The sequence below is a fragment of the Budorcas taxicolor genome, chromosome 1, assembly GCF_023091745.1.
Source record: "Budorcas taxicolor isolate Tak-1 chromosome 1, Takin1.1, whole genome shotgun sequence".
Taxonomy (NCBI): Eukaryota; Metazoa; Chordata; class Mammalia; order Artiodactyla; family Bovidae; genus Budorcas; species Budorcas taxicolor.
The window spans coordinates 182,625,482-182,652,043 of NC_068910.1; the positions used below are offsets into that span (position 1 = coordinate 182,625,482).

Genomic DNA, 26,562 nt, shown 5'->3' on the forward strand with positions numbered 1-26,562 from the left:
TTGTTTCACAGATACTGCATTTTTTACAAATTGAAGGTTTGTGGCAACCTTGCGTCATACAGAACTATCAGTGTTGTTTTCCCAAGAGTATTTGTTTACTGTGTCTCTGTGTCACATTTTAGTAATTCTTGCAATATTTCAAACTTTTTCATTATTATTGTACTTGTTGTGATCTGTGATCAGTATACTTTGATCACTAATGCAAAAAGATTGACTCATTAAAGGCTCAAATGATGGTTAGCATTTTTAAACAAGAAAGAACCTTTTAATGAAGATATGTACATTGTTTTAGAAATAATGCCATTGTATATATGTGTGTGTGTGTGTACAATAAATTTAATACACTACAGTGTAGTATAAGCATAGCTTTTTGTACACCGGGAAACCAAAAAATTTGTATGACTTGCCTTTTTGTGGAGCTTCCCTGGTGGCTCAGATGGTAAAGAATTTGCCTGCAATGTGGGAGACCTGGGTTCCATCCCTGGGTTGGAAAGATACCCTGGAGAAGAGAATGACTACCCACTCCAGCATTCTGGCCTGTAGAATTCCATGGACAGAGGAGCCTGGCGGGCTACAGGCCATGGGGTCACAAACAGCTGGACACACCTGAACAACTTTCACTTTTTGAAGTTTCATTTGGCACAGTAATTTCCTTTATGGCCATTTGGTTTCTGGTCCAGGGTCTATTGAAGGTCATTCATTGTATTTAATCGTCTTCTCTCCTTAATTTGTTTTTACCTGGAATTTTTTTTACCTATCATGTGTTTCTGGACCTTGACATGGTGTTTCCTCCTGGTTTAGATTTAAGTTGTACCTTTTTGGCAGGAGTAGCACAAAGGTGATGTTTGTGTTCTTCTGCATCCTGTCAGGAGGCACATGTCAGTTTGTCCCAGGATGGGTGATGTTGCGAGGAGGGCAGAGTTTGCTCGGCTCAGCGGGCTTTGCTCACAAGTGTGTTCCATAAAGACAGTGCTGCTGCTGCTAAGTCGCTTCAGTCGTGTCCGACTCTGTGCAACCCCATAGATGGCAGCTCACCAGGCTCCCCCATCCCTGGGATTCTCCAGGCAAGAACACTGGAGTGGGTTGCTATTTCCTTCTCCAATGTGTGAAAGTGAAGTCGCTCAGTCATTTGACTCTTAGTGACCCCATGGACTGCAGCCCACCAGGCTCCTCCGTCCATGGGATTTTCCAGGCAAGAGTACTGGAGTGGGGTGCCATTGCCTTCTCCGACATGAGGAAAACTTTTTGATCCCCCAGGTCTCTGTAAGATGTGTCCTCAGGTCATGTAAATACTTTTCCTTCCTCAGGATGATGAGAAAATGCTGTATCTAACATGCTTGCTTAAAGCTTCTTAGAACACTACTTAATTCATAAGTAATACTATCAATATATCAGTGTAGCTGTGTATACAGAGATTGTGCATGTGTGCTAAGTCGCTTCAGTCGTGTCTGACTCTGTGCGACCCTATGGACTGTATGTAGCCCATCAGGCTCTTCTGTCCATGGGTTTCTCCAGGCAAGAATACTGGAATGAAAAAAAAAAAAAAAAGAATACTGGAATGGGTTGCTGTGCCCTTCTCCAGGGATCTTCCCAACCTAGGGATTGAACCCACATCTCTTACGTCTCCTGCATTGGCAGGAGGGTCCTTTACCACTAGCGACCGCTGGGAAGCCCATATACAGAGATAGGGTTTTAAAAATGAAACTGTGATGCTTCTGTCCATTGATTCTACTCTTGCCTTTTCCAAAACACTTACTTCAAAAGGATAGATAGGGAATTCCTACTGTGCAGTGGTTAGGACTCTATACTTCCACTGTAGGGACACAGGTTCGATCCTTGGTCAGGGGACTAAGAACCCACAAGGCCTACAGCCTGGCCAGAAAAAAAAGGGATACTGGTAATAAACTTAAGTTGGGGTAAAAGACTGAGAAAATAATAAAGCCAGGGAAGAAAGTGCATACTGCAGGCCTCGTGTGGTTTCTAGAGTTGCCTGAAGACTTGACTGAGACTTGGGGACTTGTGCGAAGAGGGCCACATGTTCAGTTACAGGAGTCAGAACATCAGGAGGGAAAGACTTGCCTGGTGTAGAGGAGAAACAGTTTTTCGAAGTGTAGAGACTGAAGAAGGAATTCCCCATAAATGACCTAGACTGATCTAGCAGACAGCGCTCAAAAAGTCTTCCCACGGTGAACACCAGGAGCTTTAGAGAGATGTTTTCTCTGCCCTCCCTAGACCCTGGGTGGTGGCATCATCTGAGAACACCAGCTGGGAATGGCTGCAGACCACAAGGCTACCCACGGTACCCAGCTGGACTCAGGGATACTACTGAGAAAATTCAGAGTTGAGGCGTTTTTCTTTTGGGTGTTTTGTTTCATTTTTCTATTTTGTTAAAAAATCTTATTATTTTGGGCTGCGTTGGGTCTTTGTTGCTGTGCGTGGGCTTTCTCTAGTTGCAGCAAGCAGGAGTTATTACCTAGTTGTGGTGCATTGTTCTGGCTTCTCTGGTTGTGGAGCACAGGCTCCAGGGCGTGTGAGCTCACTAGTTGGCTGAACATGGACTTATTTGCCCCGAGGCACGTGGAATCTTCCTGGACCAGGGATCAAACCTGTCTCCTCCCTTGGCAGGCAGATTCCTAACCACTGGACCACCAGGGCAGTCCCTCATTTTCTTTTTTAAGAATAGAACCCCCTTGGCACACCTTCCCAAATGAAATTTAGAGGTGTAGGGTTTTTTTTTTTTTCGCTTGGAATTGGAATCTCCTTCTGAACATGTTTAAAAAGCACAGATGCTTTGATTTCTGCCTCTCCTCATCACCTCAGAGCTTACTCCTTTCTTGCCCCATAGTGACTCTGAGTCACCTCACCGGGCTGGGAGAACAGCCCAGAGACACAGATCCTGAGCAGTATACTCCCAGAACTTCTCCATCTCTGGATTTCTTCAGAATTTTAAATTTTACCATAGTGTATGAAATACTCTGGCAGTTTCTCATGGAGTTTGAGCAGTAAACCTGGCGGAGATGTCTATCACTTTGGAAGAGAGACTAACTGCAGCATGGCTCAGTGGTAAAGAATCTGCCTGCAGTGCAGGAGATGTGGGCTCAGTCCCTGGGCGGGGATGATCCCCTGGAAAAGGGAATGGCAGTCCACTCCAGTATTCTTGCCTGAGAAGTCCCATGGACTGCAGGCTCCAGCCCATGGGGTAGCAGAAGGGTCGGACACAGCTTAGCGACTACAGCAGTGCTCACCACAGTCATGATGCCCCTCGGGCCCCGGTCCCTGCCCCCGACCCTGTGCCCTTCAGCCATGTTGGCCACCCTGTTTTGCTCATGTACTCCATTCCCACAGGTCAGGCACCCTCCCACCTCAGGACCTTTGATCTCCATCAGCCTAGAATGTTTCCCACCCTGATTTCTGCACTTCAACCACATTAAAATAAAAATATTTTAAAATTGTTAAAAAAATTTTTTTTTTTTTTAATTTGGCTGCTCTGGGTCTTAACTGCAGTGGATGGGATCTTTGGTTGGGGCATGTGAACTCTTAATTGAGGCTTGTGGGATCTAGTTCCCCGACCAGGGATCAAACTGCATTGATTCCTGTGTTGGGAGCCTCCTGCACCGGCCCCCTGCATTGGGAGCGGGAAGTCTTAGCCACTGGACGACCTGCGAAGTCCCCCGTCCAATGTTTTTACAAATTACCTCCTCAGACACAGAAGGAATGCTTCTCTCCACTAGTTCTGCATTTGTTTATTCAAAACCCTTATGGCTAGAGTTATACCATGTATTTGTCTCCCCGCTAGACTATAGTCTCCTGAAGGGCAAGACCTTTTGGTCTTGTTCTCCAGTGTCTCTAGCACCTAGCAACAGGGCCTTGCACTTGCTTGGGGCTCAGCAGGTATTTGGTGAGTGAATATTTAAGTGAACTGTAGACCACTAGAAAGAAAAAAAAAATCATCCATAGGCCTACCATTCGAGGACCGCTATTAGAATTTTGATACATTTTCATTGCGAAGGTAATTAACTTTTGGGGGTCACTATCGGTCCTAGATCTACGGGTACAGTCTTTAAAATGCGTATAAGCACAAAGTCTCCAAATTTGATACATAATTTTACCAGATTTCTTAATCCTGCTACCCTGGTTGAATTCTTGTTTCTTTTTTCTTGCTTACTCATGGAGTGATGCAGAATACCCCTCATTACTGTGTTGTTTCTGTTAATTTGATTGCTAAAGAATGACTGTTTAATTTGCATTTCTACACTTTCTTGTGAAGCTGATAATTTTTCCACATTTGATTAGTAAATACATGTTCTCGTCTATACATTGTTCAAATCCTTTGACTTATCTCTTGGAGTGTCTGTTGTATGAGCTCTTTCAATAATAAAGATGTTTATTAGAATGGCACATAGTAAAAAGAAAACAGATTAAGGACGATTGGCCCACACTGGCAACTTCTTCCTACTTCTAGTGGAACACAGCTGTGGATTCATTTTCTGTTACTGAGTTCGGGTTGCCACACTCTGCACCTGGAGTAGTTTTAAAATCATTCAGGAAAGCTAACCAATAAAAAGCTACAATAAACTCTCTCCTGACAAATGAAAATAAATGCATGGATCAGAGTTTCCATTTCCTGCTGGAATAAAATATACCTATTGTCTGAAGATAATAAAACAAGAAAAGTTTTGGTTTTGCTGCTGTTGCCAGGCCATGGAATAAAATTCAAAGACACAAAGATAACTTTGTGAAGCGGGATGGTGAAGCACCCAGTTTCCTCTTTTTTTTTCCTCCGTTAGTCATTAGGTGCCTAAATCACTGCCTTCATAGATGTGCTTTCTGCTCGGCCACTTTCAATAAATCTTTCAATAGCCCAGAAATCAGATGGAATCAAGTAGCACTTTCTGGTGCTGCTTTAGGTGGAAGAAATATGATTTCTTTATAGCTAAAGGATCCAGAAGGAATGAATGTCAGAAAGATGTGATTTTTTTTTCATAGCTTGTTCTAGATCTCTTACAACAATGAAAACTGATGTTGAAATCCTTTACATGCCAGTAAAATATACATTTTATAATGTCTATTTTAAAAAATTTTTATTTCATTGTAAAATATATATTCACTGTTCATGCATTTATTTTCGTTAGTCAGGAGAGAGTTTATTGGAGGTGATGCATTTGCTGTGCTGTGCTGTGGTTAGTTGCTCAGTCATGTCCAACTCTTTGTGACCCTATGGATTGTGATCAGATGACCCACTAGGCTCTTCTGTCCATTGGATTCTCCAGGCAAGCATACTGAAGGGATCTTGAGGGGATCTTCCCGAGCCAGGTATCAAACCCTGGTCTCCTGCATTGTAGGCAGACTCTTTACCATCTGAGCCCCCAGGGAAGCCCTGATGCATTTGCTAGGAAAACATGAAAATCCATATTACAGGCTTTTCCATCTTTACACCTAAGAGAATAGAGTTGCCTGGATGTTTGCACCCTGGTTTGTTGACTCGATTACTGTTTGGATGAACGCACAGGATGGTGGGTAAGAAAATTGTTGGCTGCTGCTAAAATTCAGGGATTCCTGTGAAGTAAATGTAGGTTGGGTTACGAGTCTAAAACCAGTTGAGCCGGGGGCATCTGGAGAATCTAAGATCCACCTGTCTGATTCTGGGGGCACCTGGAAGTGATGTTAAGGTTTGAAGTCGAGAAAGTGTGTCTGAATGTACATAGATCCCAGAATTTTGTGTCTTATCAACTGAGCCGGCTGAGAAATATCCTTAGAATTATTCTCACCCAGAATTGGAATAAAGAGCTCAGTGTGAAGTTGGGATAGTGCAACTTCTTGGTTTAATACTTTACAGATTTTTGGAACCGAATGCACCCTGAAGTGAAAAGCTGCTTTTTTTTTTTTTTTTTGCTGACCTTGTTGGACAGCTAATACTGTTTCTGGGAAATAAGAGAAACAAGCGACTCATTGTTGGCAGGAGCTGAGAGAGACGCAAGAAGGGCGAGAGACGTGTCTGCAGCCTTTTTACCCCCCTTCGTTGAATCGTGACTGAGTCCAGGCTGGATTGAGACTGGGTTTGTCTTTCTACCTCCGTAGACATGTGTTTTCCATCAGACTGGGCTGCAGGACACCTGACATTGGCCGGTTCACACGAGTTAAACCCTGTATGGCCCAGAAACAGAGAGAAAAAGACCCGCAGCTGTACCCAGACACTCTCAATGCGGAAATATTTTTGAAGCTTGGTATGGCTAGGTCCATGCATATGTCAGATACGATTTACACCTGTATGTTTTGGCTTCTCTCTGTTGCATATCATCATTTCCCCGGAGCCTCTGTGGCCAGAAGGGCTAGTATTGCTTGTTGGCGCCACCTCTTCTGGTTGAACCCTTCCTGTATTATGAAATATAATGCTTCAAAGATACCTGATTTGGTCTTTTTTTTTTTTTTTAAAGGATGGAAGAAGAAAGCCGTATGTATACCATTTTCTGTAAAAGCAGATCCCACAAACAGGGTGTCATCCTAACATGTGACTATGTTGATTTCATCATTTTACAAGTAAATAAGTTAATTAAATTAGTCTGCTTTGGACCTTTTTGTGAAATAGGGCAAAGGAAACTCCTCTTAATCCTTGTCACCAAATTTAACTCAGTAAATAGTTTTTGACTGCAGGGCCGGGCAGTGATTGGTGGTCAGTGCAGCTGACTCCAGCCATGCATTCCAGCACATTCCCTGAGCTTCCTAGGTTTGTCACAGTCTATGCTTGTGATTTGTGCTGAGTCAATTAACCTTCCAAGTTTCTTCATCTCTCAAATGAGTGAACTGGCTTAAATCATTGGTTTTAAATTGTGTCCCAAGGCCCCATGCCAGGGTTTTGGGGCATGCAAGCAGAAGCTAAGCTTAGTTAGTATCCAGTCTCCAAGAGCCATGTCTGTCCAATATATTTTAAAACTTTGTTTAATATTTTGACTCAAAGAGTTGGGAAACGCCTGTAGGGAAAGCAGAGTGAAAGCCAGGCTGAGACAATTTAGAGAAGAGAATCAAAGGAGTGCCTTTTAAGCATTCACTGACACTAGCACAGGCTGCAGGCATGCTGTGAATGAACCCCCGCACATGTGGGGTGTCTCTGTTTCATGCCATATATCAGGCTCTGGGGAAAGATCCTGCTGCTAAAAAAAAGATTGAGGAACTTGGTCAAAATGGACTAAGCTCCTTCCAGCGTGAACTTCTGTGGTGATGCTTCAAAGTGGGGTAAATACATGGCCACAGCTGTGATGAGGATGGTGGGATTTGTAAAACACTAATGGTAAAACAAGAACAAAATGCACTGGGTCCTCAATAGGGAGTTATGCTCCGGGAGTAAAGAGAAAGCTGCAACAAAAATTTATTATTCATTAAATATCCACTTATAAGAGTATCAGTTCAGTTCAGTTCAGTTGCTCAGTCGTGTTCGACTCTTTGCGACCCCATGAACCGTGGCACGCCAGGCCTCTCTGTCTATCACCACCTCCCGGAGTCCACCCAAACCCATGTCCATCGAGTCAGTGATGCCATCCAACCATCTCATCCTCTGTCATCCCCTAATCCTCCTGCTCTCAATCTTTCAAAGAGTATGGGATGTAATAATTAAAATGCATCCCGAACAGAAAGATTTGTGTCTGTGTGTGTAGTGGGGATGGGTTTCCCGTTTGCTCTGACTTTTCTTTTAAATTAAAAAAAAAAAGCCTCTGCTGATCGTCTTTAAAATGAATTGATATTTTACTACCCATTTCTGACCCATAAATCCATAAACATTCTCAGGGAGAATGTATTTGGTGCCTTCTGTGTGCATCAACAAGTCAGATTTGAAATAAATTTCAAATTTATTGAAATTTGTTCTGGGTTTATAAGGAATATTCTTACCAGTGGAGTTGATTCTAAAGGACAGGGGGAGACTTGGTTTTGGCCCTCAGGAAGGTGAGAGTTCAAATCACAGGAAGAGAACAGTTCAGTGTTTCTTAAAAGTGCTTCTGTTCACTGTGTGTGGCTCAACCTAGAATCCAGAGAGAAAGATTTCCTGACTTGAAGGCTCATATGTATGAGCAATACAATGCAATGTCATAATAGTGCTTAATTTCTTTAAAAAGTTGCAGAGTAAGTGCCGGAGTAATAGTCCCTCTGCCAATCATCACGTGTGAGTGTGCACTGCCTTGTCCAACTCTTTGTGACCCTATGGACTGTTGCCCACCAGGCTCCTCTGTCCACAGGATTCTCCAGGCAAGAATACTGGACTGGGTTGCCATTTCCTCCTCCAGGGATCTTCCCAACCCAGGGATCGAACCCACATCTCTTGCATCTCCTGCATTGGCAGGTGGATTCTTGACTGCTGGTGCCACCTGAGAGGCACTGATTACCAAGTTGTATGGGTGCAAAAGGACAGACAGCTGGTCGTAACTGATGGAGGACACATTGAGAGCTGATTTGATGGACAGCCTGACTGTCATTCTGAATATCAAATGGTTCTCTCCTATGAGTGCTGGTTCTCTTTGTAAGGAAACATGTTAGGATGGAAATAGGAAACTTGGGTCCTACTGCCATGAGTTAGCTCTGGGAATGTGGGCAGTCACAGGTGTAAGGTGACCAGCCACAGCATCTGCTTGGGACTCTTCCAGATTTAGCCCTGAAAGTCCCACGTCCCAGGAAACCCCTTAGTAGAACCAGGACAATTGGTCACCCTCTCTGACAGACCTGTATCATCATTTGTAAGATGGGGACAAAGAATGGAATCGTAACAGCCCACACTGCAGAAGAGCTCGTGTTGCCCTCTTGGTGTTAAGTTTCTGGAATGTGTTTCCGATGCAATTCATATAAACATAGTCCAAACACCATCTGGGAGGAAGAATTTTTCCCACATCCCAGATCATACCCAACGTATGTATTCAAATGTTGCATTTTCACCTACTTTGAGGAAACTGTAACCAGATTTTCACAATAATAAGTCAGCCCTTCAAAGGGATGCTGTCAGAAGGGTGCTTTAGAGTTCTTGATGTTGTTTTATCATAGAAGCTGGTTAAAAAAAAGGAAACCCCCAAACTAAAATAAAAGTTTATTTTGAAAAAACAGAAGTTCGTTTAGCTGGATTGTGCTTACCACCTATGAAAATTGATACACAAGTTAAACCATCTTAGAAATCTTCCTGTTAAATCAATATTTGATGATGGAGAATGTCAGCGGCTGTTATTCTGGCAGTCTCTTATAACCCTGGCTTTCCCTGTGCTTTGTTGTTGTTTTTTTTTTGTTGTTGTTGTTGTTGTTGTTGTTAGTACTTTGTATCTTGAACAGCAGTGGGTAATTCTAGGCACAGGGAACCACTTTGTCCAACATCTATAGGTTGCATGTCCCTTTCTCTGACTCCACACTCCACACTGCTGCTCAGTTGACTTTGAGAAGCTCAGCACGTAGTAGGAGCTTAATAAATATTCATTCATTTTCAATTCAATTCGCAGTTCATTACTGCCAAGACATCTGCTAAGATGCAGGGGACCAGCATTTTCAGTATCCCTCCTCAGGAGAACAAGGTTGAGAAGTGCTATATTTTATAACTCCCTCTTGGAAAGTCTCATTGTTTGTATGTTAAGGTCTTTGAGAAATTCTGCAATAAAATAAATTCTTTTAACTTTGTTTAGCCCAATATTTCCCAATCTTAATTGACCATGAAACATGGGAAGCAGCTGTTATAATTTTTTAAACTTTTAACGTAACATCTATTTGCTCCCATGGGACACACTTAGACCATGTTTTCTTACTTTCTTCTTTCGTTCCGTTCTTTATTTTTTCTTCCTGCCTTCCTTTCATTCTTTTAATTTGGCCATGCAATGCGGCACGTGGATCTTAGTTCCCTGACCAGAGATCGAACCCGAGGCCCCCTAACCTGGAAGCACAGAGTCTTAACTACTGGATCACCAGGGAAGTCCCCAGACCACGTTTTCTTTTTAATATTTATCCATTTTTAGTATACCCTATAATATCTATTCATTTTTTATATATGCTATGGAGATTATTTGATAGTATTGAAAAGACAGTGCCAAACACGGTTCCTGGTATTTATTGAAGATGTGATTACTATACACACACACATACATACACAGACACACACATGTTCTTATATCTGTTTTAGATTTTCAGAAAAAATCATGATAGAGTTCTCATATGCCTCTCACCCGAATTCCTGTATTAGTAACATCTTACATTGTATGATGTTAACATACAATAAAAACAGATGTTATCATTAATAAACCAATATGGATACATTATTATTAACTAACTTCCATACTTTATTCAGATTTTCTTAGTTTTTTTCTTAATGTCCCCAGCTGTATACCACCTTATCTTTACTTGTCATGTCTCCTTAAGCTGTTCTTGGCTATGAAAGTTTCTTAGACTTTCCTTGTTTTTGATGACCTTGATAATTCTGAGTACAGCTTAGGAATTTTATAGGATTTCCCGCTACGGGAATTTGTCTGATGTTGGGATGATGGGTCTTGGAGAGGAGGACCACAGAAATAAAGTACCGTTCTCATCACATCTTATCAAGGGTCATGTCATCACCATGGCTTATCACTGTTGATGTTGATCTTGATCACCTGCCCAGTGTACAAAATTCCTCCCCTGTAAAGTTGCTGTCCCTCACTACCGTTGGATAACTGTGCTCATTGGGAGGAGGTTACTATGTACAGTCCATACATCAGGAGTGGGAGTTTTCTCCCCTTCATTGAGGACAGTGCATCTACATTAAATTATCTGAAATTTGTCTCTACAGGTTTGCTTCTTCTCCTGGCATTTATTTATTTATTCAATTATTTGTTTATATGAGTGTAGACTCATGGACATTATATTTTTACTAAAATAATGAATCATAGCAACATATGAAGCTCTCTCCATTCTTGACAGAGAGAAGTACAGAAGCTGGATAATGGGTACTGGGAGAGGAAGAATTCATGCAGTGCTGGGCAGGCCTCCCCCCTCAATTGCATGGAATTGTGCCTCTGACATGTTAACAAAACCGTATGTTTTTCAAAATTAATTAATTAATTTGGCTGCACTGGGCCTTAGTTGCAGCACACAGGATCTTTATTTGCAGCCTGTGGGATCTAGTTCCCGGACTAGGGATTGAACCTAGGCCCCCTGAAGTGGGAGCAACAAAGTCTTAGCCACTAGATCACCTGAGAAGTCCAAAACCGCGTGTTTAAAGTTCAACTCAAAGAGCTATGCATAGAAACACCACAGCTGAGGAGCTGTTGTCAAGAGGAGAAAGGAGGCTGAGGAGAAGAGGAGAAATGCCTAACTAACAACAAGTATTCCTCTTTGCCCTCCCTAGATTCACGTGTGCGTCACAGAGAAGGATTGTGTCTTTCTAGGGCTTAGGTGTGGTGTCTAGCCATTGGCACGCTGGTTGTCCTTTCCGTAATCTGCTCAGAGCCAGCCTGATGCAGGCCCGTGATGGGTTTTGTAGTTGAGCCCAACCTTATGGTTTTGTTTTCTTCACTTGGCATTGTTTGTGTGTGTGTGTGTGTGTATATAGCCACAGCCTATTTTAAAAAAAGGTGGAGGCGGGAAGCAAGCCCAGGACACAGAAAACCAAGCCACTGAACTTCTCCAAGGCCAGAGAGACTTCTGTCAAACATTCCAGGAGGCTCGCTGGGCAGCCTGATTCCCTGGCCTCCCTCCTAGTCTGCAGCTCCTGGCTTGGGGAAGCTGCCAAAATACTCTGTCTATGAGCCGTCGCTCTCAGTTCCTGGTGCTGCAAAAGGCAAAAAGTTCAGGAGTGAAGCCTTAACCTTTTTCTTGTCTACTTCTTATACAGCAAATGACATGCTGGCTTAAAATGGAGTCCAAGGACCTTCCTGGCCTCGAATCTTGTGGGGCCTTTGTAGACATGACCGAGTGGTATGTTGGCTGGAGCAAGTTAGAGGGTGTATCAGTGTCCCAGTGGGCATTAGCCAGAGGGTCATGGGTAGACCCCATGCACCTCTGCACACCCCATTCCCATGTTGACCATTTACTTCACAGTCATTGACTCAGAAGAGTGTTCCTATCTCAAATGCTGTGGAGTTTGTTTTTCTTGGTGTTTTCTTTTATATTGAATAATAGCAGTGAAATATGTCTGGTTACATGTCTGTGGAGTGTGGTTATGTTTGATGGCCAAACACTCAAGAGAAAGTCAATTATTGAAGAAGGAAAAACAAAAGGGAAAAGGAGATGAAAACAGTGAAAAAGATAAATGTGAATTTGAATTTAAATTCTGACTCTCTGGGAAGGGAAAAAAAGAGAAGTCTCTGCTTTAGTTTTAATGATTCCTGCTTAAACGGAGAACACTTCTGTTTGGGTTATTCCTTCTGTGGGGGCTGGCAAAAGTCTAGAACTGACTAGGTCTTTAGCATTTTTAAGGCATTAAATGGTTGTCTGTCCTTAACTGGTTTGGCCTCAGATACTGCATTTGAGGGGACTTCCCTGGTGGCTTAGATGGTAAAGCGTCAGCCTACAGTATGGGAGACCCGGGTTCAATCCCTGGTTTGGGAAGATCTCCTGGAGAAGGAAATGGCAACCCACTCCAGTATTCTTGCCTGGAAAATCCCTGGTACGATATATACAGTCCATGGGGCCGCAAAGAGTCGGACATGACTAAGCAATTATCACTTTCACTGCATTTGAGATACTGTACTTTTTTTTTTTCTTTTCTTAAACTAAACTATTCTTTCCGTAAAGTGTTATGGGATATTATCCCAAGAAGTATTTCGTTTGTTGCAAATCTAGATGTTTTCCTTCTGTATTCTCCCAAGGACTTCCTCTCTGTTTATCTCTGTCTTGAAATTCTGCCCCTCTTTGTCTCTGAGTAGCTACGAAAGCAGTGGTTTTAAAGAACCTCAACCATCGGTAAAGTTCACAAGAGTCAACCTAATAAAAGGTTCAGTAAGTAACCCTCTGAAATGAAACAACTACAGGGAGCAGAGCAACAGGGTAAACCTTGGGCACGTGGAGTGAGTCAGGACACCTGGCTTCTAGGCCATGACTATTTTATGACCTTCTCCCAGTTCACTGTTTCTCTGGGTATTGCTTCCTCATCTCTACATGGAAAAGTTGCTCCAGGCAGGCTCTTAGTTTTGAGGATCTTGACTATATTTTACGCCTTCTTTGTTGTTTTTCAAATAATTTGGGGTTTACCTCCTTTCATTCCACCAAGAAAATATTTGGCATATTTGATGCCTCCATGACCATGCTTTTGTTTTCTGTTTTTTATTTTTGCATTTGTATATTTTACATAAGTAATACACACAGGAAAACTTCAAACAGTACAGAAGGGGAAAAGGAAGACCTCTTCCCAGCCCTGACACCCAGTTTCCTCTCCAGAGGCACCTACTGCTGTGTATTTTTCTTGAGAAATTTACTGTTTTATGTATAATATGCACCCCATCCCACCCCTATTTTTCTAATTACAACTACTATGCTCTTACATACATCCTATTCCTTGGATTTTTTCCCCCTTCTGAAAATTGCTTCTTAGAGATTGTTTCATAGAAGTAACTACAGAGTTTCTTTATTCTTTGGAATAGTTACATAGCCTTCCTCTGAATGAATCATGATCTCTTATTGGTGGACTGTTATGGACAATATCACGATGAATTTTCTCATACAGACTTCTCTGTTGGTGAGTGTGATTTATTTTGAAGACAAAGCCATTGGCTAAGTTCTATTCTCTTCCAGTCTTTACAGTTAATAACTGGAGATGTTTAGTCTAAATGGTCAAATCTAAATTAAATGGAAGAAAGCAGCATGTCCACCATGCCTCCCTGTAGATGGTCCCTGTAAGGGCTGGTGTTTTAGAGGCTAGCAAAGGTGTGGTTTTTAGAAGCGATCTCCACCCAGTCTTAAACTCCCCCCAGATAAGAATACAGACATCAGTAAAACCTGACTCCCAGTGTCTGGATGAACACAATGACAGGGCTGGCTTCCCAAGTCATGGAAGATAGTTCTGATCCAGTTGACTTGGCATGTCAGTAAGTACCAGACCTGAGTCAGTTTTAATACTTTTCAAGGGATCTGAGTTATAAAAATTAACCTCCGGGGATTTATCTGGCAGTCCAGTGGGTAAGACTATACTTCCACTGCAGGGAGCAAGGGTTCAATCTCTAGTCAGGGAACTAAGATCCTGCATACCACATGGAGTGGCCAAAAAAAAAAAAAACAACCAAAAAACCTCTGAACTACTAACAAAAATTTAACATGTTCAAGCCTCTTTTTCCTAACCTAGGGATTTGTGATATTGGAAATATTTAATTTACACATTCCTCTTATAGACACAATTGGGCTTCTTTTTCCTGTGGTAGTTACATCAGATAAATAGGAACATACTTTTACGGAAGGTTCAGAAACAACTCTGCCTGGAGGTAATCACTATTTTTCTATCTAAGCTTCCTTCTTCTGGCCTGAAAGAGGTCTTATGAATTAAACCCTTCTGAGTATCTGGACTTTGTCTTACTTGAATCTTTATTTTAAGAAAATTTTTCCCTATGACACAGTATGTGCCCAATCCCTGACCCTCCCACCTAGGCCTTCAAATAGAGATTGTAATTATGCTCCAAGCTGTAGAAATGAACTACTTATTTCAGTTATTTTGGCATCAGTCACAACGATGCTTTTTTTCTGTTCTTGGACTAAGAACATAAGGAATGCCCAGCTGGTTTCATTCATTCATCCCATCATTTACCGAGTTTCCTTCTGTGCCAGGAGGTGAGAGTTCTTGGCGGTGGAGTTGATTCAGGAATGAAACCCAAACTATTTTTGCAGAATACTCCAGAATCTTACCTTGTCTTGAGCGACTTCTCTGTGAATAGGCAGAGTTGTCAGCCTGTCCAAACCCTCCTTCAGGCCTTCCTACTTGTAACCTGAGCAACCTTTGGGCCCAGGAGCCTGTTTTGAGGGCCTGCTGTTTACGTGGCCTTTCATTGTGGTCCATTGAAGGCAAATTGTGTGTAGGGGGGTTTCACTGATTGTTCCTGGACTTTGGTCTCAGGTGTGACAGAGGGTGGTGAAGGACAGTTGAAAGGGCAGGTGGACAGAGTGTCAGGAGTTCAGCTTTGGCTCCAGTGGTACCTGTTTCTAAGCAGAGCACACCCCTTGCTTCCCTGGCTTTCACAAAATAAAAAGCTGAACTAGATGTTCTCCAGGAATCTTTACAAAGCCTAACATTTTAGTGCTCTACCGACAAGCTTCCCTGGTGGCTCAGATGCTTAAAAATCCACCTGCAATGCAGGAGACCCAAGTTCGATCCCTGGGTTGGGAAGATCCGCTGGAGAAGGGAACGGTTATCCACTCCAGTATTTTGGCCTGGAGAATTCCATGGACAGAGGGGCCTGGCTGGCTACAGTCCCTGGGGTTGCCAAGAGTCGGACACAACTGAGGAACTTTCATTTTAATTTTCACAGACAAGCGTAAAACCCCATCTTATTTCTTCACACGTTCCTTGCAATAGCCTGTTAGTTCCTGTGAAGGCAAGAGCTGTTTATCCAGCTACAAACCCAGCATCCAGCACACAGTGGGAATGCAATAAAGAGCTGAGTGAGTTAGCAGTAAATTTCAAAAAAGAGATTTTTATCCCACCTCTACTCCTATCCAGAGGAACTTCCTGTCAAGAAGCTAATTCTTCCTTAAGGAAGCCAGGTCTACAGAAAATCTTAAGTGGTGGTACTTTGTTTTGTCTTCCTTTCTTTTTAAACATTTTATGGAAGTGTAGTTGGTTTACAACGTTGTGTTAGTGTACAGCATAGTGATTCAGTTATACATGTACTTGTGTTCATTCTGTTTTAGATTCTTTTCCCATGTTGGTCATTATGTAGTACTGAGTAGAGTTCCCTGTGCTACACAGTAGGCCCTTGCTGATTGTCTATTTTATATAGTGTGTGTATGTTAATCCCCAATTCCTAATTTATCCCTCCCCCCATTGTGTTTTCTCTTTGGTAGCCATAAGTTTGTTTTCTAGGTCTGTGAATCTGTTTCTGTTTTGTAAATATATTTTGTTCGTTTTCATGGCTGAGTGATATTCCGTTTATATATGTACCATATCTGGTTTATCCATTCCTCTGTTGATGGACATTCAGGTGGCTTCCATGTCTTGGCTATTGTAAATAGTGCTGCAGTGAACGTTGGGGTTCATGTATCTTTTCAAGTTATGGTTTTCTCCAGATATATGCCCAGGAGTGGGATTGTTGGATGATATGGTAGTTCTATTTTTAGCTTTTAAGGAACTTCTGTACTGTTCTACATAGCGGTTATACCAACTTATATTCCCACCAACAGTGTAGGAGGGTTCCCTGGTACTTTTTTTTCAGTGTGTATGTGTGTGTGTGTTTTAAAATTCACCTAAGAAAGTTTGGTTATAAAATATTCCCATGTAATATCTGTATCAAACTGAAGATCTGAAATATTTCACTCTGAACTTTAAGTAAAATATGCCAATAATTTTATCTTTAAAGGTACTGATGTAAAATATAGCACAAATTACATTTTTTTTTTCTCAGAAATGAAGTAAGTATATAAAGTTACACATTGTTGCTTTTGGCCCTGACTTAGGAGCAAATAGACTGGAAAACATGGTTTTCTTTATTGTAGGATATTACGCAGTAGAAGTTAAGCAAATTTGATAGGTAAACTGTCTTGAGAAAAACTAGCACTTTTTAAGATGCATTTTTTGGGGGGAGGGAACACTAATATAATTTATTAAACTATTTAAAAGTGTTTTGTAACGTGAAGTACTGTATGCTAAATTTTTAATATTGGTAAATACAGACAAATAGAAAATCCTTAAAAAGTTGAAAACACTTCTATGCCTTTATCCAGTCACAAACATGGTTAGCATCTTTTATATAATTTCTTTCTCACTAATAATTCTCACTAAATGTTCTCTAATCATTCACTCATAATTTCTCACTAATAATGTCTTTGGGGCGTCCTCTTTTAACAAAGCATGAATGGGGTCCTGCTTTTGTGTAGACCCCTGATCTAGGTGCTGTGTTTTACCTGTTAATTCGCCCACCTGTTCTAAATATTGTTTCACACTCACCACTGTCAATGATCGCATGCCCTCCTTAGCTCTGCCATAAACATGCAGGTTGACTGAGGACAGGCACACACACCCAGATGTCCTGGTGAAATTAGCTTTCATGTTGTGGTAACCTTTGTGGAATTTGCTTATGACCACTATGTTCTATTTAAGGATTGAAATGTACCCTAGACACAGGCAAGGTGTGAAATCAGACTTTTAACAGGGCGCAAGAGCTAAGACTAGGTGGGTCAGGAGAGGGGCCAGTATCTGAGTCTCTGTGAATTGAATTAAGGTAATGATTACCTAAACAGTAATGATAAGCAGCAAAGTACTTGGGAGGGAATCTCAGGAATCTAAAGTCCACAGCATTCTGATGGTCTCTTTTTGATAAGGTGCTGTGGTCCTGGTCACTCATCTCCCTGTTCTTCTCTCCATAGTGATGAATCACCAACACCAGCAGCAGATGGCACCCAGTTCCCTGAGCCAGCAGAACCATCCCCCTCAGAACCCATCAGCGGGGCTCATGAGTATGCCCAATGCACTGACCACCCAACAGCAGCAGCAGCAGAAGCTTCGGCTTCAGAGGATCCAGATGGAGAGAGAGAGGATTAGGATGCGCCAGGAGGAGCTCATGAGGCAGGTATGGCCTTCGGTGGTACCTGGTGGAGGCTTCGTGGTCAAGGCTACTAGGTAGGTAGCCACTTGCCATCAGAGTAAAATAAATCTTTCTCCAGAGGCATTGGACTTCCCTGGTGGCTCAGACGGTAAAAGCGTCTGGCTACAATGCGGGAGACCTGGGTTCAATCCCTAGGTCGGGAAGATCCCCTGGAGAAGGAAATGGCAACCCACTCCAGTACTCTTGCCTGGAAAATCCCATGGATGGAGGAGCCTGGTGGGCTGCAGTTCATGGGGTCGCAAAGAGTCAGAATGAAATGAGCAACTTCACTTCACCTCCAGAAGCATTAAAGGCCCAAAACCCTGCTCCAGACTTCCGTTTTCTACTTGCACTATCTTGAGAGTCAAATCTGTGAGCATACAGACTAGCTGTACGCATGCTAATGTACATGCTAATACGCATGGCTACCTTTGGCTTTCACTACTCGTCACTAGAAGGAGAGAAAGAGTATGTACCAGTTACTTTTTATCACAAAACCTAGTGGCTTAAAAGAATAACCATTTTATTTATTTAATTTTTAAAAGTTTTTATTGTATATTGGCATATAGGTGATCAACAACGTTGTGAGTTTCAGATGGACAGCAAAGGGACTCAGCCATACATGACACATATATCTATTCACGCCTAAACTCCCCCTTATCCAGGCTGCCACATAACATTGAGACTAGTTCCCTGCGCTATACAGTAGGTCTTTGTTGGTTACCTATTTTAAATATAGCAGGGTATGCATGTCCATCCCAAACTCCCTAACCATCCCTTCTTCCCATCCTTCCCCCTTCCCACCAAATAGCCTTTTTATTATATCACACAATTTTGTGGTCAGGAGTTGAGGCAGGGCTCAGCTGGACTCTTCTTCTTCTATACATACTGTAGACTGAAGTCACTTCGGTTCGGTTTGGTTCAGTTCAGTCGCTCAGTCATGTCCGACTCTTTCTGACCTCATGAATCGCAGCACGCCAGGCCTCCCTGTTCATCACCAACTCCCGGAGTTTACTCAAACTCATGTCCATTGAGTCAGTGATGCCATCCAGCCATCTCATCCTCTGTCGTCCCCTTTTCCTCCTGCCCCCAATCCCTCCCAGCATCAGAGTCTTTTCCTATGAGTCAACTCTTCGCATGAGGTGGCCAAAGTACTGGAGCTTCAGCTTTAGCATCAGTCCTTCCAATGAACACCCAGGACTGATTTCCTTTAGGATGGACTGGTTGGACCTCCTTGCAGTCCGAGGGACTCTCAAGAGTCTTCTCCAGCACCACAGTTCAAAAGCATCAATTCTTTGGTGCTCAGCTTTCTTCACATCCATACGTGACTACTGGAAAAACCATAGCCTTGACTAGACTGACCTTTGTTGGCAAAGTAATATCTCTGCTTTTGAATATGCTGTCTAGGTTGGTCATAACTTTCCTTCCAAAGAGTAAGCCGTTTAGTGGTATTCAGCTGGTGGATGGGTTGACTTGGAGGGTCCAAGGTGGGTTTACTTAAGTGTGTGGCCTCATGGTGAGGTTGCTGAAAGTCTGGGCTTAGTTGGGACTAAAACTTGAAGTATTTGCCCATGGCATCTCTAGCTTGGCAATCTTAGAGCAGTGGAACTATTCTATTTGCAATAGCAGCTTGGGTCTCCCTGAGAGAATGTTCTAAGAGATAGGAATTGAAAGCTGCCAGTGTATTAGGGTCTGGCTCTAGAAACTGCCACAGAATCACTTCTTTCATATTCTCTTGATCAAAGCAGTCACAGTGCGCACCTTCCTCCTCTAATCCCTGCTCCCCTTCCCACCCCAAATTAGAGCAGATAACAGAGAGTGTTCCATGGAGGAAATGACAGTGAATCTGTAACTGTCTTTGATCTGCCATGAAGCATGAAGAAAAGAGAAAATTGAGGGGGCTTGAGAAAGCAAAGTGCTTTGCCTGTGGACTCTGATAGAGGGGTCTGCAAAACTGCCTGGGCTTTAAATAGCCGCCTCTGTGGCATCCTCCACTCGTTCGTGTATTCATGCAGTCCGTCCGTCCAAAGAGGGTGTGTCCTCAGTGAGTCAGGCTCAGTGCTTCCCTTCAAAAAATAAATGAAAGTCCTTGAAGGAGGCCATAGCCTTTTCCCTGCAGAAATGGCTTGGTCTGTGCAAGAGCAGAATTCTCTTCTGTGCTGCTCAACTAATGTAGCACAGGTTTTCTGGCCTCATCAGTTTTGCTGGCTGCATTTTGGGGAGGAAGGCTTCAGTTTATTGTTCTAATTCTTCAGACTTTGCCTTATGACTCACATGAAGCAGGGTACATGGGTAGCTTCCTTTCCATGTTTAAGGAAATGAGTAGTTTTGACTGTTCCGGAAAGCTTTTTTGCAGGGGGCTAGGGATATTAAACACTATTTTTTCCCTTTGGTACTATTATATTTGATACTTTCAAAAATATACACTTACTGCCATAGGTAAATAATGAATTTCTTTCATCAAATAAATTCTAAAATACAAAGTATCTGTACTGTTTGATACTTTATACTGTGTGAGGTGGCTTCCCTTGTGGCTCTGATGGTAAAGAATCTGCCTACAATGCAGGAGACCTGGGTTCAATCCCTGGGTTGGAAAGATCCCTTGGAGAAGGGAATGGCTACCCACTCCAGTCTTCTTGCCTGGAGAATTCTATGGACAGAGAAGCCTCACAGGCTACAGTCCATGGGGTTGCAAAGAGTCAGACATGACTGAGTGACTAACAATTACACTGTGTGAAGTTTAAAAACCATGATGAATTAAAAGAATTCCTTAGGCAGTCTTTGAAAATGCGGGAAGTGAATATAAATTGTGCTTTGTTGTTCTGTTGAACTATCCTCTAAATTTGAGGAATACAACTTTGTAATATGACCATTATTATGCTTTTTCACCCTGAGGATTTATGTCTGAATTTTCATAGTTATTTCAGGGTAACAGTTGTTTATACTGTTTTTAGATATACACTATCATGTTTCTTAGCAGGAAATGATTGTATTATGGTTTTCTGTCTTTGGATAATGATTCTACTTGGAATAATATATCTATTTTATAATATAGAGTAAATTAAATAGCAGTAGAGTAGCATTTATAGATTTTAATGGTTTTTCCCCCCACAAAGCTATGACTATCCTGCAAAGAATGGCTTGCTTCTCAGTTTCTGCCTTGCTCTGTTTCTCTTTCTCTTACCCCACCTCCTCCTTTCCCACAGAAAGCATTTCTGAAAAGGGGTGGAGGAAAGTGCCCCAGATTGTTTCCCTTATGCCAACCTTAGGTGCCTTTGAACCAGAACGTTAGTATTGATGGTTTGTATTACAGAAATACCAACCAAGTTCCTTAAATGCTGATCCCTAGAGGCTGTGGAACTCAGAGTATTTTGCTTCATCACAGTGTCATTTCCCCTGTACAGGACCACGGGGAGAAATACTGTTCAGATTTGCTCACAGAGGTTCACATAGTTAGCTTTGAACGTGCAAGCACACACATATGGAGGAGGAGAAAATGGAATGGGTGGTTCTGATGTCTTCTCATCTTTATTATGGAGATGACACCAGCCTTATGGCAGAAAGTGAAGAGGAACTAAAAAGCCTCTTGATGAAAGTGAAAGAGGACAGTGAAACAGTTGGCTTAAAGCTCAACATTCAGAAAACGAAGATCATGGTATCCGGTCCCATCACTTCATGGGAAATAGATGGGGAAACGGTGGAAATAGATGGGGAAACGGTGGAAACAGTGTCAGACTTTATTTTTGGGGGCTCCAAAATCACTGCAGATGGTGACTGCAGCCATGAAATTAAAGGACACTTACTCCTTGGAAGAAAAGTTATGACCAACCTAGATAGCATATTGAAAAGCAGAGACATTACTTTGCAACAAAGGTCCATCTAGTCAAGGCTATGGTTTTTCCAGTGGTCATGTATGGATGTGAGAGTTGGACTGTGAAGAAAGCTGAGCGCTGAAGAATTGATGCTTTCGAACTGTGGTGTTAGAGAAGACTCTTGAGAGTCCCTTGGACTGCAAGGAGATCCAACCAATCCATTCTGAAGGAGAACAGCCCTGGGATTTCTTTGGAGGGAATGATGCTGAAGTTGAAACTCCAATACTTTGGCCACCTCATGCGAAGAGTTGACTCATTGGAAAAGACTCCGATGCTGGGAGGGATTGGGGGCAGGAGGAAAAGGGGACGACAGAGGATGAGATGGCTAGATGGTATCACTGATCCGATGGACGTGAGTCTGAGTGAACTCCAGGAGTTGGTGATGGACAGGGAGGCCTGGCGTGCTGCGATTCATGGGGTTGCAAAGAGTCAGACACAACTGAGTGACTGAACTGAACTGAACAGGAAGAAAGGTCTATAGAGACTTTTTTAAGCAGTGGAAGAAGTTTTCCTCCATCCAGAATTAGCTTGCTTCTCAGGGTCAAAGATATTATTTAAGACCGTAAAATAAATGGTGTTAGAGTGATGACGGTTTTCTGGGGCGTTTGCCAAGATATCTGATTGTTCAGGTGTGGATTATGTGTATCATCTTGGTGTGTAGTTTTTTGTTTTGTTTTACTTCTTTCTTTTGTTGCTTTGCTCTTAAGCATCACTATTTGAACTTAATGGACTGGAAGTAAAAGTGATACCTGGCTCACCTGTTTGGCTGCCTTCTAGCATCTGGTAGGAAGGTAGAGGCACTTTGGCCCTGAAGAGCTCTGAAGATTGTCAGTTCCATTTGTTCTTTCTGTCCCACTCCCCGTTCTTCATAGTCAACAACTGCCTGAATATCCTTTGCTCTCTGGGCACTTAGTCATTCCCCTGCATGGTAAGTTGCTTCAGTCGTGTCCGACTCTGTGAGATCCCATGGACTGTAGCCTGCCAGGCTCCTCTGTCCATGCAATTCTCCAGGCAAGAATACTGGAGTGGGTTGCCATGCCCTCCTCCAGGGGATCTTCCTGACCCAGTTATCCAACCCACATCCCTTATGTCTCCTGCACCGGCAGACAGGTTCTTTACCATTTGTGCAGCCTGGTAATTTGCCTGGTCCCCCTGAAGTTTGCACGAGGGCCCTGGCTGTCTAGCTTGTCCTATCAGAGCCCTTGCCCTGCAGGCAGGCCTTGACCTTCCTCTCACAGGAGAATTTCTGGTAGAGAAGCCCCTTCCTATCCTTCATCTCTAGGTAGGAAAGGGTTTTGGTACATTTTAATAAGTAGAATGAATTTATTCCCTAATTCTTGGGAAATTATCACTACTCTGTATTTTTTTAAAAACTATTTATTTATTTCTTTTTGGCTCCTTTGGGTCTTTGTTGCAGCACATAGGATCTTTTACTGTGCTGTACAGTCTTAGTGGCTTCTCGGCATGTGAGATCTTAGTTCCCTGACCAGGGATCGAACCTATGCCACCTGCATTTCAAGCGCAGAGTCTTAACCACTGTACTGCCAGTGAAGTCCCCTGGAAGCTCCTTATATACTGCGTAAATATTGTTTTATTTTTCCTTCTTCTTCTTTCTGCTTTCTTGCCGTTGTTCCTCTAGACATGTAGTCTGCAGAGAAAACAATTCCTTGGTCCTTCTTCCACAATTTGACGTATACCTTTTGATGCCAACTGAAATCATGTGGAAGATATTAACACAATGAATTTGAGGAAAGTCTGATTACAGATCTGAAGTGAACTTCCATTATTTCAGGATGGAAAATTATTTTCTGATTCCTTTTTTTGTCTTGTCTGTTTATTCACTCAATATTTGCATAGTGCAAAATAATACAAAGATAAATGAGACACGGCTGCCTTCAGATAACTTACATTTTATCACTGGAGACAAAATGACTAATCTGAATTGGTGGCCAGAAGGATGAATTCAAACCGTTCCCTACTTTGTGGGGTTCCAGTGGCTGCCATCTTTGACTTTCATGACTGGAGCAGAGACCAGATCACCTGAGCCCAGAGTTCTGGGAAAGGAGCATAATGTGCTTTTTGCCTTCCTTTTCAGTCCCCACAGGCTAGCAAGTTGTTGGATAACTACAGAATTAGGATCAAAGGGCTGGTGAGGTTTGGTATCTCCCCTGATTAGCAATCTTTTTAAGTAGGAGAGTTTTGTTCAAATTGATTCCTACGCATTAACATTGGCTGCTGTAGCAGCACAGTTGAATTGCTTGTATCTGATAACTGAAGAATTATCTCGAAACATGGCAGGTGCTCCCAGGGCAGGGGTGCCAACGGGCCCAAAGGGATCCCAGCCAGGTCTGCAGAACGTGGCCTTATTAGGAAACTTTCTCTGCTTTCAGTGTCTCTCACAGACCTTATGGAGAATGACTTTTCGTGAAAGACATTCTCCATTGTCTGTGATAATGAGAGTTTTATTTTTTGCTGGTGAAGCGGTTTCAGGTTCATCAAAGTAATAGCAACCCTGGAAAAGAAAGCAATTCTCAGGAATTCCCTGGTGGTCCGGTGGTTAGGATTCTGAGTTCTCACTGCTGAGGTCCCAGCTTCAATCCCTGGCCTGGGAACTAAGATCCCACAAGCCACATGACCAGAAACAAAACAAAAAAATCTCAGCTGGACGATGTGCTTCTTGCTATCTTTTCATTAAATTATAACTAGTAGTAGTTGTTTTTGTTGTTTTTGTCTGACTGACATAAGAGAAAGCATTTTGCTAATTGAAAACAATCCAGACTCAACAGACTTCAGAGATTTTCCTGGTGGTCCAGTGGTGAAGATGCTGCGCTTCCAAGGCAGGGGGTACAAGTTCTGTCCCTGGTCAGGGAAGTAGGATCCCACATGCCAGGCAGCCAAAACAAACAAACCCAAGTGGTTCTGTCTCATTACTTTTTCTCCCTGACCTTCAACCCCAGGGCAAATCTCAGCTTCTGGAAAACCACTCTGCTGAGGGTGCTGTGCTCTGGAGGTGGGAAAACTGTAAGAAGGGGAAAAGAAGAAGACCTTATAATGTATGATTCCATTTATATGACATTCTGGGAAAGGCAGAGCTATAGAGACAGCAGAAGAGTGTCAGAGTTAGGGGTGAAGGAGGGGCTCCCTGCAAAGGAGAGGCACTCGGGGATTTGGGGAGTGAGAACACAGTTCTCTGTCTTAGTTGGGGTAGCTGTTTCACAGCTGTATTAGGTACTTGTCAAAACTCAGAACCGTACAATTTCACAAAGTGTGACCATCAGTCAGTTCAGTTCAGTTCAGTCGCTCAGTCGTGTCTGACTATTTGCGACCCCATGAATAGCAGCACGCCAGGCCTCCCTGTCCATCACCAACTCCTGGAGTTCACTCAGACTCACGTCCATCGAGTCAGTGATGCCATCCAGCCATCTCATCCTCTGTCGTCCCCTTTTCCTCCTGCCCCCAATCCCTCCCAGCATCAGAGTCTTTTCCTATGAGTCAACTCTTCACATGAGGTGGCCAAAGTACTGGAGTTTCAGCTTTAGCACCATTCCTTCCAAAGAAATCCCAGGGCTGATCTCCCTTAGAATGGACTGGTTGGATCTCCTTGCAGTCCAAGGGACTCTCAGGAGTCTTCTCCAACATCACAGTTCAAAAGCATCAATTCTTCGGCACTCGGCTTTCTTCACAATCCAACTCTCACATCCACACATGACCACTGGAATAACCATAACCTTGACTAGACAGACCTTTGTTGGCAAAGTAATGTCTCTGCTTTTGAATATGCTGTCTAGGTTGGTCATAACTTTTCTTCCAAGGAGTAAATGTCTTTTAATTTCATGGCTGCAGTCATCATCTGCAGTGATTTTGGAGCCCCCCAAAATAAAGTCTGACACTGTTTCCACTGTTTCCCCATCTATTTCCCATGAAGTGATGGGACCGGATGCCATGATCTTCATTTTCTGAATGTTGAGCTTTAAGCCAACTTTTTCACTCTTCTCTTTCACTGTCATCAAGAGGCTTTTTAGTTCCTCTTCACTTTCTGCCATAAGGGTGGTGTCATCTGCATATCTGAGGTTATTGATATTTCTCTCAGCAGTCTTGATTCCAGCTTGTGCTTCTTCCAGCCCAGTGTTTCTCATGATGTACTCTGCATAGAAGTTAAATAAGCAGGGTGACAATATGCAGTCTTGACATACTCCTTTTCCTATTTGGAACCAGTCTGTTGTTCCATGTCCAGTTCTAACTGTTGCTTCCTGACCTGCATACAGGTTTCTCAAGAGGCAAGTCAGGTGGTCTGGTATTCCCATCTCTTTCAGAATTTTCCACAGCTTATTGTGATCCACACAGTCAAAGGCTTTGGCATAGTCAATAAAGCAGAAATAGATGTTTTTCTGGAACTCTCTTGGTTTTTCCAGGATCCAGCGGATGTTGGCAATTTGATCTCTGGTTCCTCTGCCTTTTCTAAAACCAGCTTGAACATCTGGAAGTTCGCCGTCATGTAGTGTGACCATGACTATATGTAAATAAAAATAGTAATGAAGTAAAATTATTGCACAGAAAAGACAGGTAGAAAATATTTAAAATAATCAAAACAGAAAAGGAACATAATCGTCACCTATTCTTTTACCTCAAGAGAGCTGTGAAGATGTTGGTGATTTCTTTCCAGTCTTTGTATGTATCTTTTAAAATATATATATATTTAGTTTAAAACAAAACTGGTAGTATATTATACTACAGTGTGTTGCCTCTTTTCTCAATGTGTTTTGAGAAGTAATCTATTTGTTCTGTATCAGCCATGGAAGTGGTGCTTTGAGTTTGGACCTATCTATTTTAGGTTGCCTGGAATCCTTTCTATAGCAAGGCTGGACATAAATTTTAAAAAACCATGAACCACACATGCCCACAAGACTATAGACTATTCTGCTGTTACAGCTTAAAAACCAACACAATATTTGCTCAGTATCATAAAGGGCATGTTTACA

The 26,562-nt window shown here is 42.5% G+C and overlaps 1 protein-coding gene across 2 annotated transcripts in view; it reads left to right on the forward strand.

The window, feature by feature from the left end:
• Positions 1 to 26,562, forward strand: part of WWTR1 (WW domain containing transcription regulator 1) — a 144,975-nt gene that overhangs the window by 96,364 nt on the left and 22,049 nt on the right. For both annotated transcript variants that reach the window (XM_052638765.1, XM_052638757.1), the window contains exon 4: positions 17,494 to 17,696. In XM_052638765.1, coding sequence (XP_052494725.1) covers positions 17,494 to 17,696 — 203 coding nt within the window. The remainder of the gene's footprint in view (positions 1 to 17,493; positions 17,697 to 26,562) is intronic.